The sequence below is a fragment of the Centruroides vittatus genome, unplaced genomic scaffold (genome assembly GCF_030686945.1).
Source record: "Centruroides vittatus isolate TY-2023 unplaced genomic scaffold, ASM3068694v2 scaffold_149, whole genome shotgun sequence".
In the NCBI taxonomy this organism is placed as follows: domain Eukaryota; kingdom Metazoa; phylum Arthropoda; class Arachnida; order Scorpiones; family Buthidae; genus Centruroides; species Centruroides vittatus.
This window is the reverse complement of record NW_027122681.1, coordinates 261,082-285,942: the sequence shown is the minus strand read 5'-3', so window position 1 is coordinate 285,942 and position 24,861 is coordinate 261,082. Positions and strand designations below refer to the sequence as shown.

Below are 24,861 nucleotides of genomic sequence, written 5' to 3'. Positions count from 1 at the left end.
CGGACGGGTCGAAAAATTTCCAGGAATTTTTCGGGGCGGTCTGACCGGATACGTCGTCCCAGTCCCTCACTACCCAACCGCTTCATCGTGGGCCTGGCAGAACCCGTAATGGACTTGCTTAAAAAGGCCCTCTTAATGCCACAGGGAGGAGAGTTAAAAAAAAAAGTCCAATAAAGTTTCTCGCACGTTAAAATATTTATTATTTAATATAAATTATATTGAAATAATATAATATAATAATTATTTTAAATTACTGAAATATAAATATTTTTCACATCTGGCAACACTTTACAAAGAGTGCGACGGTACGTTCATCGGATCGTTAATGTTTTCACGTTTTCTGTGAGTTTCGTGTAATTTACAAAAATTTATATTAAAAAAATGTCCGTGAAAGCTGACAATTCGGTGGTAGATTCTCTCGTTTACGAGTATTTAAAGCAAAAACATAACGATTTAGCCGAAGTCTTTCGTAAGAAAACAAAAGCGGTAAGTGTGCTTTTCCACCACGTGGTCGATACGTAAAAGTAGTCAATTTCATAAAATTTCTATAAAAACTCGCTAAATAACTGATTCTTCTTAAAGCTAATTTTAATTCTAAGCGCGTTTATTAAACCTTTATTCGTATTTATTAAATATCGACTTTAATCAACAAAAATCTACTCAAATTTATAATTATATAGAATATATCCATCCTAATAAATAGAGGTTTACTTCCTATTGTAAGTTATAGTGATATAATATAATTATATTATAATAATTTACAATATGTTATACACAATATAATTATAACACGTATACTCATCATATTACAGGTTTTTGTATAGAACTTAGCAAGATTGTTTGTTCATTGGGTATAGTAAATATTAAAAAAATCTTAACAATTTTTGCTTGTATCTATCCGTAATCATGTAAGGTAACATTACGAGATAGTACATGTTATTACGCAGCATATGGAAATCTTTCGGAATTCTCTGGGTGTTTAAAATAATAATAATAAATGTATAATTTATATACATTGTTAACTTCGAGCGTATTAAGTATACCGATTTCCAGATCTATGTTAATCGAGTTAAACTGAATGACCTAAATATGGAAGCGCGTTCTGACTTGCCTGTAGGAAATTCTTGGTTTGAATGAGTTGTGTAGGATGAATGTACTTCCTCGGTGAAATATTAATCACTTTTCTTTAAGTGTTAAAAAAAAATTGGCATTACCAAAACATTATATAAGTTTTATTGTGAAATATGAAAAGTATTCTTAGTAACAGAGCAATTTATCATTGGATTAAAGCCAGGCAATCTGCCAAATTATCCGGTTATAATAAGGCTAAGTTAATAATTAGATATGAAATAATTCGTTTGGATATCTCTGAAGAAATTATTAAGCCACCAAACGCTACACCGTGATAATTTCAATAATTATTATAAATTATTCATTTGTATTATACATCTTTGAGTAGTATCTATTATATAAAGTAATTACATTGTACAAATGAAAATTTTCAGGTATATTAACCTCTGTATTATGGTTATTATAAATATAAAAATTAAGCTGATCAGTTAATTAGGTATAGACTCTTGTGTTTTATGTTGATGTATCATAAACCAGCAATTGTTGTAGTTATTGTCTATATTTCATACTTTGATTTAAAGTTTCAAACTTCTATAATTTGACCTAAGGATTTCATTTAATTCAAATTAAACAAGTCAAGAAGTCTAAAGAACCGTTTATTAGGCTTTTATGGTTTATTGTAAATCAAATTATACCGTTTTACATAAATTTTTATTGATGTTTCTTTGAACTGTGATAAACTTTATTCTCTTGTCAAAACTTTTGTATTTTAATTCTAGATTTTGATTGCTTAATGTAGGCCTATTATTTTCTTTGGACTTTAAGCTAAAACTTCTTGTTTACTTTGAACTATTTGATTGGCTTGGCTTCTTATATACATATATATATAAAGAAATTTTTCTGTTTTGTTAAAGCTTGATCTACACATGTTGTTTAAAATGAAACCAAACTTCTGTTCTAGAAATATAACTAAATGGTACAACTAACATTAACAGTCAAATTCAAAATTTTGAACATTATATTACCAATCATGTGCAATTAGATTTGAATCAGTTGATAACAATCCTCTATTTGGTGTGAAATGTAAGGGTTATTTCGCGACCCTCACCAGAAAATAGCAACGGAGCAATATGCCAACATTAAATTCTGCATAAAACTAAAACAAAATTTATTTTTATGCAGAACTCTGTACTAAAATTAAAAGAAGTTTTAGTTTTAGTACAGAAATGTTTAAGTTACTGAAACAAGTATGTGGGGATGATTGCCTAAAGCCGTGGTTACACTATGCGATTTCCAGCCGCGCAGGCGACTGCAACCGCGGTGACTGTTCCCCGCTAATCCCCCCCTCGAAAACCGGCGCGACTGCAACCACGACTAGAAACAAAAAGTTTGTTCTACTCGCGATGGTTGCAAACGCCTTTGAGCCACGTCGTACGATGGCAACATCGAAAATAGTTCGTCATGGCGGATAACAAGAATATGGATGACACGTGTATAGAATCCAGGTTGATCGAACTTATCCAGTCTCACGAATGCCTGTGGGACTTTAATTCTTCATTTTATCGAAGAAAAGATAAAAGAGCGCAGGCATGGCGTGAGATAAGTGAAAGTCTCGGCATTGATCGTAAGTACCATTTTTAGATTTCTGGATATAAAATGTTGATTGTTTTTAGTTTAATAACAGCAATATTGTTTTAAATATAGCTAAAGAACTATTAAAGTAGGTAAAAATTAATTAAATATAGCTTATTTTTATTTATAGTTAAATCAAACACAAGAATCCACTTCTGGCTGCACGTCTGATGAGGCAGAAGAAACAAATATAGTAGATGTACATGACGATAATGAAATCTTTAATGAAAGTCTTTCATTGTCGCCATGTACATTTGATGCACAGCCACCAAAGAAGAAGAAAAAGATGGCAGGAAAGGAGAAAGAAAATTTTTACAAATGTGCAATGAATGTATGATAAGTTATTTAAAAATGTATAATTTATTTATTTATAGTTTACAGTTCAGAGTGAACAACTAAAAAACTCAAAATTATTGAGTAAGTGTTCACTTTAGTAACTGATACTATAAATATTACACAAATACAAAAATTATTATTAAATAATATGACTGAAAACATGATCTGCCTCTTCATTTAAGATTGTTTATTAAATATTTTTTCAGGCTCTCTGTAATGAACCGAAGAAGGATGTGCTTGATCAATTTGGCAATCTTATAGCCGCCAAACTAAGAACACTTCCTCGGAAAAATGCCTTAGATTTGCAGATGAAGATATTTTCCCTTATTGTAGAAGAAGAAAAAAATATTATGAATAATAATTAATTAATAAATATCTTTCACTTATTGTATCAAAGTTGTATTTCTTAACTCAAAATAGTGTATCATTTATATGACATAATTATAATAATTCCAAACTTTTTAAATATTTTTACATTTCACATTTATTATTTAATAATTTTATAAACAAATTCCATCTCATTGCCATTCTACTTGGCCGACAGTATTAAAATATGTTTTGAATTCGTCACGGATTGCTTTCGCCACTGCCGTTGACGGATTTAAATTACGACTGCTTTCCGAGGGTGTAAACTGTTGATGTTGCTCTCCGAAGTTGTCACTGGTAGTAGCTGCGAGATAAGATTTTATTTTTCTTTCCCGTAACATGTGAAGAACACAACATGTTAGAATGATTTTTGCAGTCTTAGGGTCAATTTACACACAACAGTGATGTGCAGGCACAGTGACCGTTTGGTGCATAAACATCAATAAATATCACACACAGCCAATCAGAGTTTCATCTACAACACGCGATCTGTATTCTGTCAATCATATAAGTGTCGTACATGAAATTCTGATTGGCTATGTGTGATATTTATCGATGCTTACTGCACTGTGCTGGCACGTCACTGTTATGTGTAAATCGACCCTTATCCGGGGATGATAAAATCACTGTAGAGAAGACTCACCAAACAGAAGTGAGGATTCCAAATGCATTTTCGACAACTCTCCTTGCTCTTGATAATCTAACAATAACTTCAATTTGAATTAAATTAAACAGTTTTCATGAGTTATACACTATTATTATTAATAATCATCTGTGGAGGATGGATAGGGTGCTTATTGTACCTGTTGTTCTCTCCTCTACAGGTGTCATACCACACACACTACACAAAAGCCTGGGCACATTACAATTGAATAGAAACACATACATCACACTACAGAAGGCCACTATATTGAATACATGTCATATTGTGAGAAAATTCCTGAATACAGACACACACACTGATACACTTCTTTAATTTCTGTTTTGGTTACTATGCCTTGACTTTGGTCCGGCATAGTACACAGCCACCGGTGTTAACCGAGTATATCTCACTTAACCCAACATAATAATAATAATAATAAACTGTTTTAAATAATTAATATTAAATAGCTCTTTTACCTATAATTAAAGATGGATTTCTCAGCTGTCGACTGTTTCGTTGGTAAGGCCTCATTACTCGTGAAGACATACCAATTCCTTCATCTGTAACAAATACATATGGAATTGGCTGTCCTCCACTTTGAAGAGGACTATCAGGTGGAAAGTCTAACTTTCCATCATTAATGGCTTTCTACAGATTTGATGCATTCCAAAGTGAAGAATCGCTCTGTCTCCCATTAGTGCCTGCATCCACATATATAAATGAAAGATCTGCCTGCACTATTGCCATCATAATCACACTATAAAATTTTTATTTGGAAAAAATAGAGTTTTAGCAAACAGAATAACTGAGTACAACCTTAAATAATTGACTAATAACAAAAATACTACCTTTGTAGTTATAATAAGCAGATCCAGATTGCTTAGGACATATGATTTGTACATGTTTTCCATCTGTTGCACCAAGGCAATGAGGAAATTGCCACATTTTATCAAATTCCTAGCAATATCTTTTCATTAGCATACCGTAGATGGTACCTTCGAAAAATAAACAATTGAAAGTTATTGTTAGATTTATTTTGATTACATTTAATAATATACAATTGAATAAAATAAGTGCTTATATGAAAGAAAAAATATATCGATTAAAAATGAATTAAATCATTCAAGCTTTCCTCTAAACAACACTTACCTTCAAATATTCACTTTTATAAGATTGATAAATAGCATCCAAAACTTCTGGGATAATGACTGATATCGAATTATTGGCCACTCTAAATTGGTGTGCCAAACTACGAAACATTTCACCTAAATTATATATGAACCATTTTAATCATAAGATTGCATAAAATATAAATTAAATACAAAATATATTATATTCTTACCGGTGCTAAGTAACGAAGTGTCAACGAAAGACGTTCTCCGAGTGAAATAGAACCTCAAAGATGTGTATCTTCTTTAGCTATTATGGGGGTTATCCTCCTTAAAATACTTTGGAAAGTATTTGTATCCATACGGATATATCCCTTATAACCGTCGGCATCCGAAAGCCTTAATTCGTTCATCAGCTGGTGGAAGCACGATTGTTTAGCCCGTTGATTTTCATTTCACCAAGTTTTAACCCAGAGTGAGCGTTTTTTCTTATTTTTCTCTTCGTGTATTCTTGCCAGCTTTAACAAAATTATCGCCTTTTTTCTCTTATTTGTTTCAGAAAAGGAACTGCTTGCCATTTTAATAATAAAGGTGGCTAAATTCACGAAAATAGACAAAAACAAGCTACTGTAATTTTATTGGTTTATTATAGGGTCACGTGTTCCGAGTTGCAACATCAACAAATAATGTGTGACCGCGAGAAGACGCACGCGATTCGCACTTGTTGCAGTCGCCTGCGTGGCTGGAAATCGCATAGTGTGACCGGGGCTTAAGCCTACAAGTTTACGACTGGTTTCGTTGATTCAAAGATGTCAATTAAAAACGATCCAAAAACTGGTCGTCCAAAGAAGTCGACTGCAGAGAGTAACATTGATAAAGTGTGACAAATATTAGGAAAGGATCCGAATGTGGCCTGAAGAATGTTGTTAGATGAGTTGAGAGTGTCAAAGGACTCTGTCCACAATTTTACATAATCATTTAAAGAAATGTAAGATCTGTTTCTGCTTTGTTCGGCACTCACTCAATCAGAAACAGAAAAGGTGCGCATTCATCGTGCTCGGGATATCATCAAAAGGGCTCGCTGCAATCCAAATTTTTCTGAAATTATTATTATGGGTGATGAGACATGGTGTTGCTAATACAACCCATTGAAAAAACGTGACAGTTTCATGTGGGAGTTGTCAGACGAGCCCACACCGGAAAAACTTTGTTTTCAAAAATCACAGGTCAAGACTGTGCTCGTTTGTTTTTATGATTTCAAAGGTATGGTGCATAAAGAATTTGTCCCAAATGGCCAAAATGTTACTGGAGAATATTATTTGGGTATTTTGGAACGTCTCTGGAATCGAATTTTATGTGTACGACCAGAATGTCAAGCTTGAGGAAGCCGAATACTGCCACACAACAATGCACCCTCGTACAAGAACGCCGCCATTCGTCAATTTTTGGCTCGAAGAGGTATTGTAACCCTAGACTGTCCATCCTGTTCCGATCTGGCTCCCTGTGACTATTTTCTGTTCCCAAAACTTAAAATTCCAATGAAAGGGACTCGGTACGGGGACATTCCCGAGATTGAGGCTGCTGTGACCGCAGTACTGAACCAGGTGCCAAAACAGCTGAAAAAGTCCTTTGAAATGTCATTCTAAATGTTATATTGCTGCAGAGGGGTCTTATTTTGAATAAATAAACATATTTATAAAAACATTTCTTGTAGTTTTTCTTCCTAGAGCAAAAGTCTGGGTTCTTTTTTGAAAACCTGTATAATGCATTTGTTGCTTTTGTTGTGTATTCTAAATATGGCAATACTCGACACTTCTAGAAAAAATAGCTTATTGATTTAGCTAGAATCACGCTAAAATAATTTAAATCTTGAAAGTTTCTTAATCTTTCACAAGATGATTTCATTTTTCAGATTTTATAGGAATGAATTTACTACGTATCAGATGATTCCTTATGTGATAAATTGATTTGTTGGAGTATAGTTGTATGTGTTTATAGTTATATGTACAAAATCTTTTAAAATTCAAAGGTTCATCTACAGAGTAATTTGAATGCAGAATAAACATCAGTATTAAAAAGTTTGAATAGAAAACTTTTAATATAGAATACTTGCATTGTTTGTTGTATACAAAGACAAAATACGAATGAATAAAATATATAAAGTAATTTGCCTAGAAGTTGTTTGTTAAGGAAGATGCACACATGCAGCGCGGCAAGGAAAAGCGGTGTCGCAAACACAGCACAACCACACAAGCAGCAATCTGCTTACATTTCGGCGCATGCGTTTAGTATTCAAGATGTCAAATGATACCAACACTGCTGCTGCCGCTATCCATGTGTTTACAAGTTTTGTTTTGTACAGCTTGCTTTATTTAGCTAACTTTTGTTGAAGATTTTGGATTATAGATATTTCCTTGGATCGAGAAAGAACTGGTGTACAAAATACACTTATTCCTCGATTAAGATCTCTCGATAAAGAATACTATTTCGAGTAAGATTCGGTTGTTTTGTTCTTTGAATTAAATTATATATGATTATTTGTGTAGAATTTGTGTTAAATTTATTATCCTTTCCTCTTTATTCTGATGTTTGTTATCTCGGTTAACCGCATCAAACTTTCCGCCATTAAAACATCACGTGATTGTATTTTCTCACGTGATTACCAGAACTGTTATTGGCTGATAGAAACGCGTCTTGGCAGCAGTTGCCACAAAAGATAGAATTCAACCAACTTTTGTGGCACAAGAAAAGCGGCACAAAATCGACTTCTATGACGAGAAAAAGTGTCGTCATTCCGCCACTTTTCCTTGCCGCGCCGCATGTGTGCATCCTCCTTTAGGCTGCAATTTCCTGATAAATTTAATATTAATTTATTAAATTTATCAAGAGATAACAGCCTAACAGCCATTATTAACACTGGCCTCTAAGCTAGTTAACACAAACTGATATATTGAGGATATTCGTGGTGGGAAACTTTTGCGTTTAGAAGAGTTGCATTCTTCGGAAGCTATGAACTGTGAATTCGATTTTGCCAAAAGGATTTGCAATCATTATTACTTTCCTGGGTTCTGCTACATATAACAGAGAGAAAGTATGAGGACTGGCTTACTGAGATTTTTACATTTTTGGACTTGGACCTTGAAACATTGAGAAATGCAAAAAAATGTGGGGGGTTTCTTTATGTATGGATGTTAGTATACATATGGGAGGGCACAAATTTGCTCACCCTCTTTGAAGCTTAATATGAATGATTAAAAGTTGCAGCTCGGCATTGTGAAGATGTCACAATAAGTAATTGCTCATTTTTATTAATCAACTTATTAGATTTACTTTATAAGCGTATGAGGAGTAGAGTATTAGAGACATTTTATTTTTTAGCCAGAACCAGTTGTATCGGAAAGTAGCACGAAAAAGTATTGGTAGCCGGTATAAAGTACTTAGCAGTTGCTCAATAAAAACAATACTATGTTAGTCACCAATTACGCATGCTAGTAGTAATTTTAGAAAAAGAGCCTTAATTATGCCATTTCACATTTCAATTAGAAGTCTGCTTTTATCGAATGTTTCGTGTGAGTGAGGGCATTGTAACGTTGTATACATTTATATATTGCACTATATAACACACAAACACCTTCCTTCCCTCCCTCTCGTCACCTAACTGAAAATTTGGCAGATTAATATTAAGAAAGTAAACTTGATACTTTCAATAAAAACAGATTAATTTTTATTATCACCATTGCATTTAATTAACATTTTGTAATTAAAACAAGTCATTTTCTTTTATAGAAACCTTTGCCTCCAAACTCACCTAACATTCTAGAAGTTTATGATGGCTTCAAGTAAGTACTTGTGTGTTAAAAGATTAATTTCTGTTTCTGGAAACTAACAGAATATTATCTTTTAAACAGAAATTCATTTCAAGCAGTGAAACGTCCACTTCCGAGTTCGCCAAGTAATGCACTGACGGGGAGTCCGGCAAAGCGAGCAAAGAAAGATAGTAGTTCGTCGGATTGTAAGTACTTTCTGGTCAAAATAAACAAGTTTTGATAAATTAAATATAACAAATCTCTTAAAGCAAACTAATCTTGTTTGTATAATTATCACAAAACAAAGCAAAACACTAAGGAAGTTAACACGCCAATATTTTATACAAGATTAAACACTTTTTGAGACTTAAGCCCGGTGCAAACTAGTCGATGCTATTGCCTTTGATGTGATGTAGGATGAGATTTGTGTAGTCACGTGACTGTTTTCCTTTGATGATCTCATTGTGATCATTTGATCGATGGTTAAACCTGTGACTATTATACAAATTTAATTTGGCATTGTATCCGATCAGTTTGCCCCAACATTGACTAATGTGAGACGTGTAGGGCTAAGCGTCTTATATCTCTCGGGATCAGATTTTACACAACTCTTTTTAATTCAAACATAACGTCACACTAGCATTTGAAAGCCATTTGAACCCCAAGAAGGGATTCAAAACATTCATATACAGGTGCGACGTTATATTTGAATTAAAAATAGTTTTGAAAGATTTGATGCTGTGACACACAAGTTTCATAAAAGTATTTTATTGTATATTAAATATTGACTCCTTCACTTTCTTAGCATCTTGAACTGTTTAACGTTTGTACATTTTATCGTTAAAACATTATATAATTATTTTGTCACTTTATTATTATTTTCAAGGAATATTACTATGAAATAAAGCAGAGGGTTTAAATAAAGATGTGGCTACTGAGAGAAATAGAATAGCAAAGAAGCATAAGAATATAATAATCACATTGTATAACGTGCAGTAACGGGACCGTCCCAGTAATGCTCTGCATTCATTTTACACTACCCATGCTCTGGGTATATTAAAGAAAGTGGCAATACAAATGGCGGTGATTTTAAAATTTACATTCCTTCTTTCCACTATTGTTCATTTTGCTATATAAAGCTTCATTATACATTTACACAAAGTTAATTAAGATCATTTAAGTACTACCTTCAAATAATGTTATATGTATTTCTCACAGTATTCTAATTTAACAATTTCACATTTTTCGGAGTTATCTTTTCTAATGATAGCCCACCAAAATGGAGGGGAAATTGTCAAGGGGACAATTATTACAAGAAGTATGGTGATAATGTACTGTACACTCTCATTTAATATTTAGTAACTGGTGTTGTGATACACTAATATAGAATTAAAAAATACAGTAGAGCATCGTTTATCCGACCCCCGATTAACCGACTTATCAGTTAACCGACCGCGTTCTAGTCGGCAAATTCAAATGTCTGCTAGTGATGTGGCGCTACAATATTTGGTTATGTCTTGGCTACTTTAATATTATTTTTGTTAAATTTTTGCATGTTTTAGCTGGCAGCACTGGCTCGACCATGAAAGGAAAGCTATATTTAAACCAAGCCTAATACATTATACTAATAATGTATTTTTTCATACTTTTCGGTTATCCGACTTTTCAGTTATCCGACCAACCCCAGTCCCCAATTAAGTCGGATAAACGATGCTCTACTGTAACTGATAAATAAGTAACTTAAGGTAGTAAGTTGAGAGTTTGTCTCTCTCCAATGGGCTGACCATGTGGAGTTTACTTGGTTTTTTCACATGTCTGGCACCTAAATGGGCCAGTTTCCTCATAGAAAGCCCTCCCGGGGTCATCCTTCTTTGGCAAATTTCCCGTGCATTGCATTGTTGTATCTCACCAAACCAAACCTTTAATAAATGAAGGAAGAATTTAATGATTTAATTTTGTTAAAATATATTTGAATAAGTTTCTATTTTTATAACAAAAATGATTCAAATTAAATTAATTCATCTGAAATTATTTTAGCCGACTCAAGTGACGAGGAACGGCCTCCTACCAAACAAAATGGAATACAAAAGTCAAATGGTAAGAAGTCGTCGTCGTCTTCTTCTGATAGTTCGTCAGAGGATGAAAACAAGAAAAAGATACCTGCTACTACACCTTTAAAAAAGACTTCACCTATTAAACAGATTTCATCTAAATCAAATGCCACAACCAAAAAACAAAGTGATAGCTCAGATTCTAGTTCAGATTCAGATACTAATCAACCTGCTACCAAACCTGTTATACCTCAAAGAGTGCCTAACAAGCCATCTAAGGCCCCGATTAAAGCTCCCGTTAAAACTCAGTTTGGTTCTTCAGATTCAGAATCCGATTCGAGCAGTTCGGACGATGATAAAGCTCCTAAGAAACAACTGTCGTCTGCAAAACCATTAATCACTAATGCGAAACCAGTCCCAAAAAAGGCAGACGAAGACGATTCTTCCGACGACAGCAGTTCCGAATCTGAAGCGGAAAAGAAAGTGCCCCAACTTCCCAAAAAGCCGGTTCCCATTGCAAGTAAAAAGAAGGAAAGTAGTTCCGATAGTTCCTCTTCTGAAGATGAGAAACCTAATTTAAATAAAGCTGCCGCTAAGCAACCGGTGCAGTTATCGACAAAAGTAGTAAAACCTGTAGCTAAAAAGGCTAGTTCGAGCGATAGTAGCGATAGTAGTACTGATGAAGATACAAAAAAGAAGATTAGTTTATCTGCCAAAGCATCTGTTCCTAATTTGACTACCAAGGCAGTAGTTAGTTCAAAAACTGCATCCAAAAAGGAAAGTTCAGATTCTAGTTCAAGTGATAGCGATTCTGATGATGACATGAAAAAGAAGGCGAGTTTACCTGATAAAACTCCAGTAGTTAAGAAGCCAATTGCTCCTAAAAAAGCACCAAGAAAGGAAAGTTCAGATTCTAGTTCAAGTGATAGCGATTCTGACAATGATACAAAAAAGAAGCCGAGTTTACCTGATAAAACTCCAGTTCTTAAGGAGCCGATTGCTCCAAAAACTGTATCTAAAAAGGAAAGTTCAGATTCTAGTTCGAGTGATAGTGATTGTGACGAAGATAAAAACAAGAAGGCAGGCATCTCTGTTAAAGCACCTGTTCCCGTTGCTAAAACTCTAAATGTTGCTTCAAAAACTGTGACCAAGAAAGAAAGTTCTGATTCTAGTTCTGATGATGACGATGATGCAAATTTACCCATTAAAACACACACACCCTTTCCAAATGTAACTACTAAAACTCCGATTATGTCGAAAGCTAAAACACAGAAAAGCTCGGATTCTAGTTCAGGCGATTCGAGTTCAGATGAGTTAACTAAGAATAAATCTGTTAGTTCTCATAATTCGAAAAGAATTCAATCTCCTACAGTTTCCAGTAAATCACCTTTGAAAAAGACAAAATTAGATCTTAAGAAAGCTCCTGCAGATAGCAGTTCAGATTCATCATCCGATGAAGAAGATCAGAAGAAATTACAACAGAAACCATTACAAGCAGCAAAACAGACTAAAAAAGATTCGTCCGATAGTTCTTCAGATTCCGATGAACCGTCTAAGAAAGTACCGGCTGCCCCGAAAGTGCCAATAAAAGCTGCCATCGCAAAGAAAGAATCCAGTTCCGATTCTTCAGATTCATCTGATTCCGATTCCAAGAAGAGCAAACAAAAGTCAGTTTCAACTCCTGCTGTAAAGAAACCTGTCAGTACTAACGTTGTAAAGACCCCAGCAAAAAGTAGTTCAGATTCGTCATCAGATGATTCTTCGGATGACGATAAACCAAAGGTTAATATAAAAAAAACTTTATTAAATAAATCGCTCGGTGTTACAGATTCGGCATCCAAAACTACAACAGGAAAACAAGTAAAATTAAATTCACAAAAACAATCAAAATCGTCTAGTGATAGTTCAAGTTCTGATTCGGATGAACCGAAAAGTAAAACAGTAACTCCAATAGTGAAGAAATCGCCTCCAAAGCCAATAACACTTCCGAAGATGTTAAAGGGAAAGTCGGATTCTTCTAGTGATAGTTCGAGTTCCGATTCGGACAAAGAACCTCCGAAAAAAATTGCAAATGTTAGCATAAACAATACAAAACCTGTATTAAATAATGTAAAATCTCCAGTTAAAAGTAATTTGGTTACTCCATCGGTAAAGAAAAAGCCAAATGATTCTAGTGATAGTTCAAGTTCCGATTCGGATGACGAACCTCAAACTAAACCTGCGGATGCTAGTTTAAACAATGCAAAACCTGCTAATGTCAATGTAAAATCTCCACCAAAAAATAATTTTAAAGTTACTTTGCAGAAAAAACCAAATGCATCTAGCGATAGTTCCAGTTCAGATTCTGAAGATGAACCTCCAGCAAAAGTTGCAAACATTACCACAAATAATGTAAAATCCCCAATAAAGAGTAACTCTGTGGTTATGTCTCGGAAAACTTCAAAATCCTCAAGTGAAAGTGATAGTTCAGACTCTGACGGCAAGTCGCAAATGAAGAACGTAACTCTGAGTGCAAAACCTGGGAGCAATACAACACTGCAACCCAAGAAGTCACAGTCAAGCAGTGATAGTTCTGATTCAGATTCAAAAGCAACAAAAACAAGCACCTTCTGCATTGAAAACTCCTATAGTTAGACAACCATTTGTTAAAGCTACACAAGATTCGGACTCTGATTCTTCATCCGATTCGGATGACAACTTGCCAAACAAATCAATTGGTCAGACCAAATCGACAACGAATTCTGTACAAAAGGATGTTGATAAAAATGTATCCAAAGAAGCGAAAAAAGGTAGCAGTTCTGATAGTTCGTCGGAGTCTGACTCGGAAACTGAAAAAAAGACTCTAACCGTGAAACACAGTACCCCCGATGCCATTCAGAAGACCAAGATGGGAGCTTTCGAATCGTCAGATAAGGAAACTGAGAGTGAGCTATTTATCACGCCCATTGCGAAAACAGACAATCAGTCCGAGGCTAAATCTAGTAAAGGAAAGAGGAAAAAATTTGAGAAATCGGTAAAATTTTTAACTCGTTTAGCGATCAAGTAATAATTGGAGATTATGATAATTACTTTAATATGCTTTTTCTTTTCAGTCTGATACTCCGACTTTCAATAATTCACGAAGTTTTAACAATTCCAATAGATCATTTAATCAAAGAAAGAATGTAAGTTATGTTTATTTTCAAATGTAATATTTTAAAATTAACGAAGATAAAATAGAATAGCAAGACTTATTTATACTTCCAGCATTGAGCGAGGAAATTACTCAATGCTTAGTCGATGTATTTCTGTTGTAGTCATTTATACTTCTAGTGCGGAGTGTGCAAGTAAACGAATGCTTGCAGATTACTCTCCGTCGTATGAACCAGTACTAACAAATGAAACAAAATATTGTCCACGTTATACTATATAACACAAACTAAGTTAGGACGTAATCAGTTTAAAAGGTTCTGAACATTAGTTGATTGGTCAAAAGAACTGAAGTTCCACAAAAGTCAAGACTTCTCGGCTCTTAACAAACTGGTCAACACTTGCCAAAGGGGACAAACTGGCAGTTTGTATCCGCTTCACAGTGGTTTGTATGCTAATATGAACTTAGCTTCAATGTTCGACTGCCATATCAGATTAGTAGATCAAGCATATTCATAGTGTGCACATACCCGCCACTGAACCATCTTTACAACTATATAATGACGCACGATCTCTCTGCTCGTACACTTACCGGAGTATAAGTACGTCGATGCTTTTCCACTTGCCAGTTTTGTGTTTATTCCCATACCAGAAGTATAAATAAGTCCATAGAGTAGGATAGAATGTCATTACTGTTGTAATATCTTAGAAAAGTATTAATAACGAAGTTCTACAATCTTCTAAGCAATCCTGATTGATGCAAATCGAGAAGTGCTAGAAGGTGGTATTTTTGTTTTAGTTTTATTTAATGTGCCATTAAAGCAAATATTTTTCATTTGCAGTGTCGTATACTAAAATTAATTTCTTTTTACAGGAAAATTCATTCAATTCCAGCAACATCAGTCAAAACAAAAGTTTTAGTTTTGACAACAGCCAAAATAAGGTAAGTGTTGGAGTTAATTTTTTATTTTAAATGTTAAGTAAATCTGAAAAAAAAAAATAGAAAATCAATTTGACAAATTATAAATGCTCTCAAAATATCAATTAAATATTGTACAAAATATATAAAGGAATAACACCGGAGTGAAAATAAATGAAAATCAACAACTTTAGTGCCTTTGACCGGTCAAAGGCACTAAAGTTGTTGATTTTCATTAATTAAATATTGATGATTTAGAAGAAATTAATCATTATCAGGAAAGTCTCGCATAAAGAAATGCTCTTAAACTGTTTTCTTTACATTAAAAAACTCGTGGATGAAGTACGGCGGTGCTTCAAACTTCAAATCATTTGAAGTCCAAATCGGCTTTTTCTATTACAAACAAACAATTATTTATTGTGACATAATCACAATGCCAGGCTGCCATTTTCTTGTCACAATACACTTAAGTTTAGTAGTGTCTTGGCCCTTTACATCATACCTTTCTTGTTATCAATGAAGTCATGCTGGTCCTGAGTCTGTTCAGGAGAAAATTTTTGAATTGAAATAACATTACTTCTGATCCAAAGTGGAAGTTCATATATAGTTAATCTGGCCCTCCTGCCCCTAAGTTTCCGTATCTGGTCTTGACTTTCATCCATCTAACAACATTCTCGAGATTAAGGCAAAACAGACGGACGGACAACAGTGGGAATTTATAGGTCTACAACTTTTCAAATTGCAGCCCAATAATGGAAAGTGAATTAATATGTTCTCACACTTTAAACAATGCCCGTTATAAGTTGTGAAATTTAGCCTATGATTGCTAATATGAGATTGTATTCTTTGTTTAGAAGCTTACTGTAAAGGTTTATACAGGCAGTCCTCTACTTATGAACATTCGGAGTTATGAACAAAGTTGACAGATGGTGGGTTAACGTAAGCGTGAGAGGTAGGTGAGAGGCTCTGAGTTTGGACTGTAGTTGTGTGTGGTGTCATTTGTTTACTATTAAAGTGCAGTTGGTTATTTTTTATGTACAGTCAAGTTTATTTTTGAAGTTTTACGTTAAAACATTTACAGTACATGCATATGTACATTTGTAGTTGTTTTAAATGAGTAATTTTAATAAATAATGTACATGTGATTGATTTGAATTTATACTTCCCTTTAACAATCTTAATTCAACATTATTCAAGTAGCCTAAACATTACATAATTGTAAAAACAACGTTGTATTTGAGTTTTTGCACCAAACCTCGTCTTTTCGACTTGCGAACGACCGCTACGAATGGATTAAGTTAGTAAGTAGAGGACTTACTGTACTTCACATTTTGTTTACTGTCAATAAAATCAAGTTGAAATGTCTCCGCATAAAAAGTATATCAGGCATATTATGCTTAATGACTTTCAGAAAGGATAAAAAGCCATACAAAATGTAAGAACACTCGAAAGCTGTCTATGAAGAAAATTGCAGGAAGGAATTGTTAAAAATTGTACACAATATATGTAACCAAACTCACCTAAAATAAAGTGAGAGGGGGAGACGACTTGTACACAATAGATCATGTTTATACTTTCAGTGCATTTTTTCACTGCACAGAAAGTTCAAACTCTGAAGTGTTTGGAAGTTACAGTCATCCGAAATACAAGGTACTACTGTATATTTACAATTTAAAGACACACAAAAGTAATTGGGAGGCATTGTGGTATTTTTCTTTGTAGACTTTCCATCCTGTGGACACTGAGAGAACCTTTTAATCTAGTCCAGCCAGACCTATAGATTTCCATTGTCATCTGTCTGTCTATCTTTCCTTAATCTCAAGAACGGAGTTAGATAGTTGAAATGTGAGACCAGATATGGAAACCTTAAAGGCATGAAGCTCCAATTAACTATATATGAACTTTTGATACAAACTGGAAGTCACATTATCTCAATTCAAAACTTTTTTCCTGAAAGCAGCTAATAGACGATTGGCATGGTTATTTTTAAAGGAAAAGTATGTTGTACGGAAGCAAGCTGCCACTAATTTGAGGTGGAGGACATATATTTTAAATTAAATAAATTAATAATTGCAGCCCAGCATTGTGGCACCGTCACAATAAATAACATTGACCAAAAGACTTCTATTTTGCAAGCATCATTACCAAAATAATGGTTGAAGTGCCAGCATGTGGAGAAAGATTACTTAGAGAAAGTAGCATAAATTGGGATTATGTGTAATAGGTACAGTTCAATTGCCATTTCCAAAGTTCAGACAGGAATTGAACTGCCGTCATACAATATATTAAAAATAAATCTGGGGTAGAATTCAAGATTTTTAAGTGTTTTTGTGGATGGCAATAATGTCGTCTTATACATGAGACTAGGGGTAAGAGGATGGAGTAGGAAATGATGAGATTCAGTTAGAAAGGAGTCACTCAAAACAATTAACTACACTTAAACATTTATTTGACAGCATGAACATTTGTACAATATGTTACACAACTAAAGAAGACACAGTATTTGCATTTATGCACATTATCATCACGGAGAGAGAGAGTTTACAAAGTTTGGTACCTTACGAGTCTGAACTAGAAATCCCACATTGAAGAGAATGGAGATAAGTTCTTGACATCAATTAAGTCCTGGAGAATAGCAGCACACAAACAGAAGGACAACAAGAAATCCAAACACAAACAAAACTCCAGATGGTAAGAGCACACAGGCACAGATCTTAAAGCAATGAAGAGTGTATGACAACTGACTAAAATAGGCCATTCTTTGTCACATCAAAGGTGCAAATTCCTTAGAGGTGACTAAAAGTCGAGGGATAAGGTGGCACTATTAATTCTGAGAAAGCACTTTCAAGTCAGAACATTGACATATACTAGCTTCTGACGAGGTTATCATTGGGTTTGCTTTCCTTTAATTCGCTCAATTCTCACAGTTGGATTACTGTTTAATTTGATATTGGGCTACTGTCACGAAGGATCTTTGTTCAAATTCAGTTCTGTTATCTCAATTTATCATTGTTTGTCAGAATTCGGGCATTATTCCTCATTTCTTGTTGAATTTGTGATTATAAAGTAAATATTAAAATAATTTTTACTTCACCAGTACTGGGACTAGAGTACTAATGATACTATTTATTTATTTATTTGTACATTAAATGGTTTTGTTTGATAGCTTGCTGCCAAATGTAATTGGTACATTAAAGTTAAGTACAGCGGTGCCTCATATAACGTACTTAGTCCGTTCCAGGTGCACTTCCGTTAAGTGAAAAGTCTGTTATACGAAATGCATTTTCCCATAGAAATACATGTTAAAACATCTAATTCGTTCTGCAGCATAAAATAACCGTACTGTACCATAAAAAAAAAAATGAAAATGGAGCAGTTACCAATTATGCTGGGTAGTCAGATGTTGTGAGGAAGATGTGAAGGAACACTTTCTTCACACATTCATACAAACACACACTTTTTACACATTGCAGCGGCTCTCTTTATATTGTTTTTTAATCTGAGTCAGATTCAGGTGAGGCTACTGGGGCTTGCAGGGTCAACTCCTCTTGTTCCATCCTTTGTTTTTTGGCAGCTGGCTTCTTGAAAAACATGTCCAAGGTGGTCTGTTTCTCTCTCTTCAACACCTGTTTTCCAAAATACCTACATCAAGAAGCTATTCTGGGAAGCCAAGAACGGAAAAACATCTAAAAATAGTAGATTGTCAATGACAATGGCAAAAGAGTGGAAAAATCATTCGCACTTGATCGCAGAAAGTCCGTTGATCGCGTTACGTAATGGCCAAACAGAAAGTCCGTTGTTTGCAGCGTATGTTATACGAGGCACCACTGTATATGATAAATTAAAAAATTGATATTTAAATTATTAAAAGTATACTTCATGGGCTTGAAACATCATTTATTTTTCTGTCTCAATAGGCACCGTCGCCATTTCGTAGAGTACGATCCGAAAGCATAAGCGTCGACCCAAAACTCTCAAATAATTCTTTCGAAGCAAAGGTAAGTACACTCATTACATTACCAGTAATGTTTAATACGTATATTTTAATTAGTTACTAGTAAACGTTTTCAATTATATCAAAATACATTACGTCAAACAATCGAATGCAAAGTTTACTTTTGAGAAATAGACTTGACAATGCAGCAAGCCATCTTAATTAAACATCGTGAGAAGTTCTTTAATATTTATTCACTGTGGACTAGATGAAATGGGTGACTCTTTAAAGCACACAAATAGGAAAATACAAATGATGTAATTCCCTTAAAATGAATCGCCAATACACACGAGAAAGAAAATGCTTTCTACCCGGTTGACGTGCGCATTTAGAAAACTTACTGTCCTGTTTAGAATGAAGACAATGCTAACCTGATGGCTCATACCTTGGTTTTTAAAACCCTTATTCGGGTGGAGCATTAGCAAAGCCTCTTCTAAAATTTGATTTGTCTATTTTGATTAAACTTCTTCATTTTACATAATATGAGACAAGGGAATTAAAAATGTAATAAAAATAAGGGTGCCCCGTGATTTCATTCTTGAGATACAAGGTCACTAGTACAAGCTTGTACAAAACAATATTTTTTTATGTCAGCAGCAACATCACTGCTACAGTAGCAGCAAGTGATCGTCTTAGGGCCCCAAAACGTTATTATTGACTTGCTAACAAATTGACTCAATTCTTAGTTTGTATACATACAGAAAGCAAACTGTGCCTAGTAAAGCAATTAGTAAGGAAGACATTCGAAATTCTTCATTTGCATTGCAAGGCACATGGATAGCAAAATTAAAACATCAATAAAAGATTTTTTCTTTTAATTCTTTCCACCTGTGGACACTAAGAGGGCATTTCTTTTAGAAAGTCCACTATCGTTTTGGCTAGGCTTATAACGGAGCAGCCGGATGAGGAGAGATGCCTAACGTATTCAAACAGACCACCCCCATAAAATTCCTGGGGATTTTCGACTCATCTGGATTTGATCCCAGGGGCCGTATTCTGGTCACCATCTCTGATCTCTCATCTCTCACGAGCTAATCCAAATGATTAGCCAATCAGTTACCGGCTTGTGAGAGACGAGAGACCAGAGATTGTGACCAGAATACAGCCCCAGGTTTCCCAGACTTGTAGCCATCCAGCTGTCATCGGTGAGAGATAGCTGTTGTTGAGTCTGGACTGTGTGAATATATATCATATGCCTACTGCTAACTATGCTGATGTTATTTATATTAGTACAATTCTAATCAATAGTCATCATCTAAATGTAGAGTTGTGAGTAGCAAAAAGTAATATATAGTTTTTTCTAATTGCAACCCCTATGTTTAGATGTTAATTATACATAAATCTCTTAAATTTCGATCTTTAATCAGTAAACCTCCTGTGATCCTTAGGTTATGCTTGTCTGGTCTATAATAGTTTGCCAATATGCTTAAATATGAAGTACGTAATGCATAAATTGACTAAATAAATGCAATAGAGCAATTTAAAGAACACAGGGCATGATTTTTGTGCCTGTCGACTAGTTTTTATTTAATTGAAATTATTTCTGTTATGATACTGTAGTGTTCTTCCTAATCTTCGGCAGAAACAAGTACAGAAAAACCTCGTTGGTTTGAAATTCGGGGGACGAAACAGTCACAACTTTCGATTTGAATTATCTAATATTTATATATTTCTGTATAATGTGCCAAATACCACATAATTTATTAAGAAACTGGAATATGGCTATAAATACAAAACACTAATTTTGTTAATTAATAATTATTAATAAAATAAATAAATTGCAAGTAAACAGAACGTATCTGGTGAGAACCACCCAGGTTGCCAGATAGGTTTTATAAAAAATAAAGCAGAATCCCTGGAAATGTAGCCCAAATTATTTTTACAGTAGCCCAAAAAGTAGTAAGTCACCCAGTAGTAGTAGCCTAGAGCCCTACAAATATCTCAATCTTCTACTTGCAATCCCGAAACCCAGTTGTATTTTACGAAATGAGAGAAAAAAGCGGTAGTCCATACATAAGGTGACACCCAAAAATGTGTTACTATTATAAAAGCAAAGCCATAATGACCAGATTAGAGTTGTTCTTGGTCTATTGTTCTTTTATAGCATGGAGGCACTTTGATTTAAGTAAACGAGTTAACCCCTGCAGAATGTGGAGGGCCGACCATACTGCCTAAGTGCCATTATGCCAAATTAATTGTATACAGAAAACTGATGAAAGTGATTAACCTTAAAGGTTTTGTACTTTCACAAATCTTGTCTGACTGTAAAAATACACACTATTGGACCAGTTTATTTACTTAGTGAAGGGAACATTGCGTGATGACTCTTTGACATGTCACTGTGCATTACCAAAAGGGGATCTTAAACTTGTTAAAGTTTTAGTCTGTTAGCTGTGATAGCAAATGTAATACTACATTTCGGTATTTTACAGAACTGCATTTACTTTAAATACACTTAATGTTTTTGTTTTGTTTTTACAGAAAGGTGCCAGAGGTTCGTACGGAGAAAAGGCGTACGAGGTCCTCAAACACGTCAAAGGTAAGAACTTCAGACACGAAAAGACGAAAAAGAAGCGTGGTTCTTACACGGGAGGAGTCATAACTACAGAAGTTAACTCTATAAAATTTGAAGATTGAATAATTTAAAGACATTTGGAAGAACCTTTTCCAAACTAAATGAAATGTTCAGTGTCGTTACATGGACTTTAGATATCGTCCTCTGCGGGTCACTTTGGAAGCAGCGTGTTTCGTACTGATAGTTGTTGTTTGACAAATGTGCACTGTCTAGGCAATTGTTATGGTCTTTTTTTTAATATATATATATTATTTTTTTGCAGGTTGGAACAAGCCTTAAATTCAAATCATTTCTCATTACAAATTTTTCATTTCAGAAATAAATGTGTATGTATTAAGTATTGATAGCAATTCTTTTTTCTGTTTTATCATATTGTATTATGTATATAATAATGATAATTCAATTAAGTAACTTACATATCATGGCTTTTCTTTATATTTTATGCAATGTATTGTTAAACATGCATCGTGCGACGTTGCACTCTGTTTTAAGTGATTATATTGTATTATAATGGAAGAGATGATAACATTGAAATAATTAAATGGTTTTTTAAAGTGTATGGTTGTTAGTTTTATATATCTAGTGCATTATATATATATAGTATAATCTCTATCGTGAAGTTTTGGGACTAAAAAGTACAGACCGTAATAACGAGATTCATATTAACCAAACACTGCTACTTCTCGGATCTTCTCCCGACTGCTATAGATTGATTTCTTCTATGATTTTAAGTTTTATCTCTAGTGATGAGTCTGTGCACCTGTGTTTTGCCATTTCCAGTCACTCAGAAAGACTGGCACTCTAATGGAATCTCCGACAGCATTCTTGCTTAGTCTTTCCCCGAAGTGAAGAAAGCATATGAAGCTAGTGTGTGTGGCCTGCAGATGACAAGAAGTGCTGCGGTGACGTCAATGTCCTGAAAATTATGGTACGTATTATCTTTTTATTAACCAACCTGAACGACATAGCTCATATTCTGGAAACCAAAATACATTTTGTGTTACTTATTAACCAAACAGCTTCATATTAAAATCCCAATCTTTTCTCACAGGACCGGAAAATGATTTCATAGTAAACGGTGCTTCATATTATTTAATGTATTGGATAAAAGAAGTTATATTGAAATATGTTTTCCTAACAAAATCAATAAAACACAAACATTTGCCAGATTGCAATTCCTAAACCAAGTAACTGTGAGGATTTGGTTTAAATCAGTGCCTCATAATTTACTGTGGTTGATTCAGACAAGTGTCATTTTCATATCTAACATTGGCTAACTCCGTTTTAAATCACTCTGACTTATAGCAGATGAAATTCTCGATCAAACAGATCGTCATACTGTTTTTTATTTTTCCTCCGTCCTGTGGACACTAAGAGTAACCTTTTAATCTTGTTCGCATGGGTTTGGCGTTGCCCTCAATGGGCAACTGAGTGGAGAAGGACAGACAGACACAACCTCTGAAAAATTTCCAGGGGTTTGTCACGACAGCTTTGATTTGATCCCGGGCTTCCAGCTTAGACGGCCGAGGTGGTTAGGGTGTCGGCAATGCCATTTGGGCTTGAATCCGAACAGGTCGAGATACCCTGGGAATCTTTTGGAGTTGTCCGTTTGGTTATGTCACATGCTGTCCTGACCTTCATTCTATTGTGGGCCTGTCAAAATCCATAATCGGCTTACTAAAAAAGGCCTCTTGGAGCAGAGTTTAAAAAACAAAGGACATTTGGGTAGAGCAGTTTCCGCTTACAAATTTAAACATGTCATTTTTCAAATTATTTACGTATAAATTCAGGTGTAATCAGAGTGATAAATATCTGGTATCGAAATTACGAGTATATACGCATTTAAAAGGTATTAATAATGAATTGCAATCGGTAATTATCGATTGCAATACTATTACAAATATACATTTCATTGGTCAATAATCAATGTCACCACTCTTCCAGGACAACCATGATATTGTAGTTTCCTGCAATCTACAATGTCATGCATCAATATAATAAATATATATTACATTTAAATGAAATTTAAAAATGCAGTCAGGTGCCTACAAAAATGCCACGTAATGATGATATGAATTTTTATAAACCAGCGTTACTTAGTACCCCAACAGAATAATTGTTTCATTAGATTTGATTAATTTAAATGTTCTGTGGGCACTAAGAAAAGCCTTTTTTCATACTATGGTAGGTTTGGCCAGAGACCCACAATGGCGAGGAACAGATCGTCCTTGAGAAGTTTCTGGAGTGGCTTGCCCGAATTCGATCCGGGACCCTCCAAAGCAGTGAGCCAGTGTTTTTCAACCTTTTTCATTGAGTGGCACCCTTGATTGAAAAATAAAAAATCGTGGCATTCTTGACCGGCGGCGGATTTAGAATCTGAAAAGGGGGGCAGATGAATTTTTTGCGAAAACGAATATTATGCGCAATGCCGGGGAGGGAGTTCCCTCCCCGGGAAGAAAAATTTTAAAAATTGACAGTTTTAAGTAGCGTTTTAATGCAAAAATAGTGTTTCTTCGTGTACAAAATCAAAATTTAAGTCCATTGAATTTTGTCGAAATACTGACAATGAGTTATCTTGATCTACACTTGAGTAAATTTCCAAGAAAATGCCTAAAGGTCTTAAACTTTGTGACACCCCAATCGTGGCGCCGTGGCACCCCGGTTGAAAAACACTGGTCTAAGCAATCATGTAGACTTGTCCATGGATTTTCATGCAAAACGTCCATCGTCATAACATTTTTAAAGCGTTTTTAATATAAATTTCCGGCTTTTTATACGAAAATGGCCACGAATCGTATAGTATCTTCGTAAACACGACCGTATTCTTCAGGATCTTGGAGCCAGTGCCGTCTTTAGGGGAGGGCCTGCGGGGCCCGGGCGCAGGGCCCCGAGGTCGTAGGGGCCCCTGAATCCGAAATTAATAAAGTTACAAAGAAAACAAATAGGTTACTTGAAATGAAGAAACCATTAATAATACGATTGAAATTACTCCTTCAACACGTAGTGTGAAGTGTTGAGTACGGGGTGAAAAATCTCACTGGCTAAAAGAAAAAAAAAACAGGTCAACAGATTTTCTGGGATATGTTAAAAGTATAGGTGATAGCACGATATCCGTAACCGGTCTCGCCCGTCTGTAATCTAGCATTGATTCTGTTTCTTCGTGGGTGCCCCCAACATTCTTCTGGCCCAGAGCCCCTTACGTTCTAAAGACGGTACTGCTTGGGGCATCG

The 24,861-nt window shown here is 34.7% G+C and overlaps 1 protein-coding gene across 1 annotated transcript; it reads left to right on the top strand.

The window, feature by feature from the left end:
* The first annotated feature begins 298 nt into the window (after positions 1 to 298).
* LOC136987295 (nucleolar and coiled-body phosphoprotein 1-like) lies at positions 299 to 22,190 on the top strand. Its single transcript, XM_067285007.1, is given in 9 exon segments — positions 299 to 486; positions 8,944 to 8,996; positions 9,066 to 9,169; positions 11,001 to 13,647; positions 13,649 to 14,027; positions 14,107 to 14,178; positions 15,018 to 15,086; positions 18,980 to 19,060; positions 21,538 to 22,190. Coding segments are annotated over 9 exon segments (3,666 nt in total). The 5' UTR covers positions 299 to 381; the 3' UTR covers positions 21,694 to 22,190.
* The last annotated feature ends 2,671 nt before the right edge of the window (positions 22,191 to 24,861 follow it).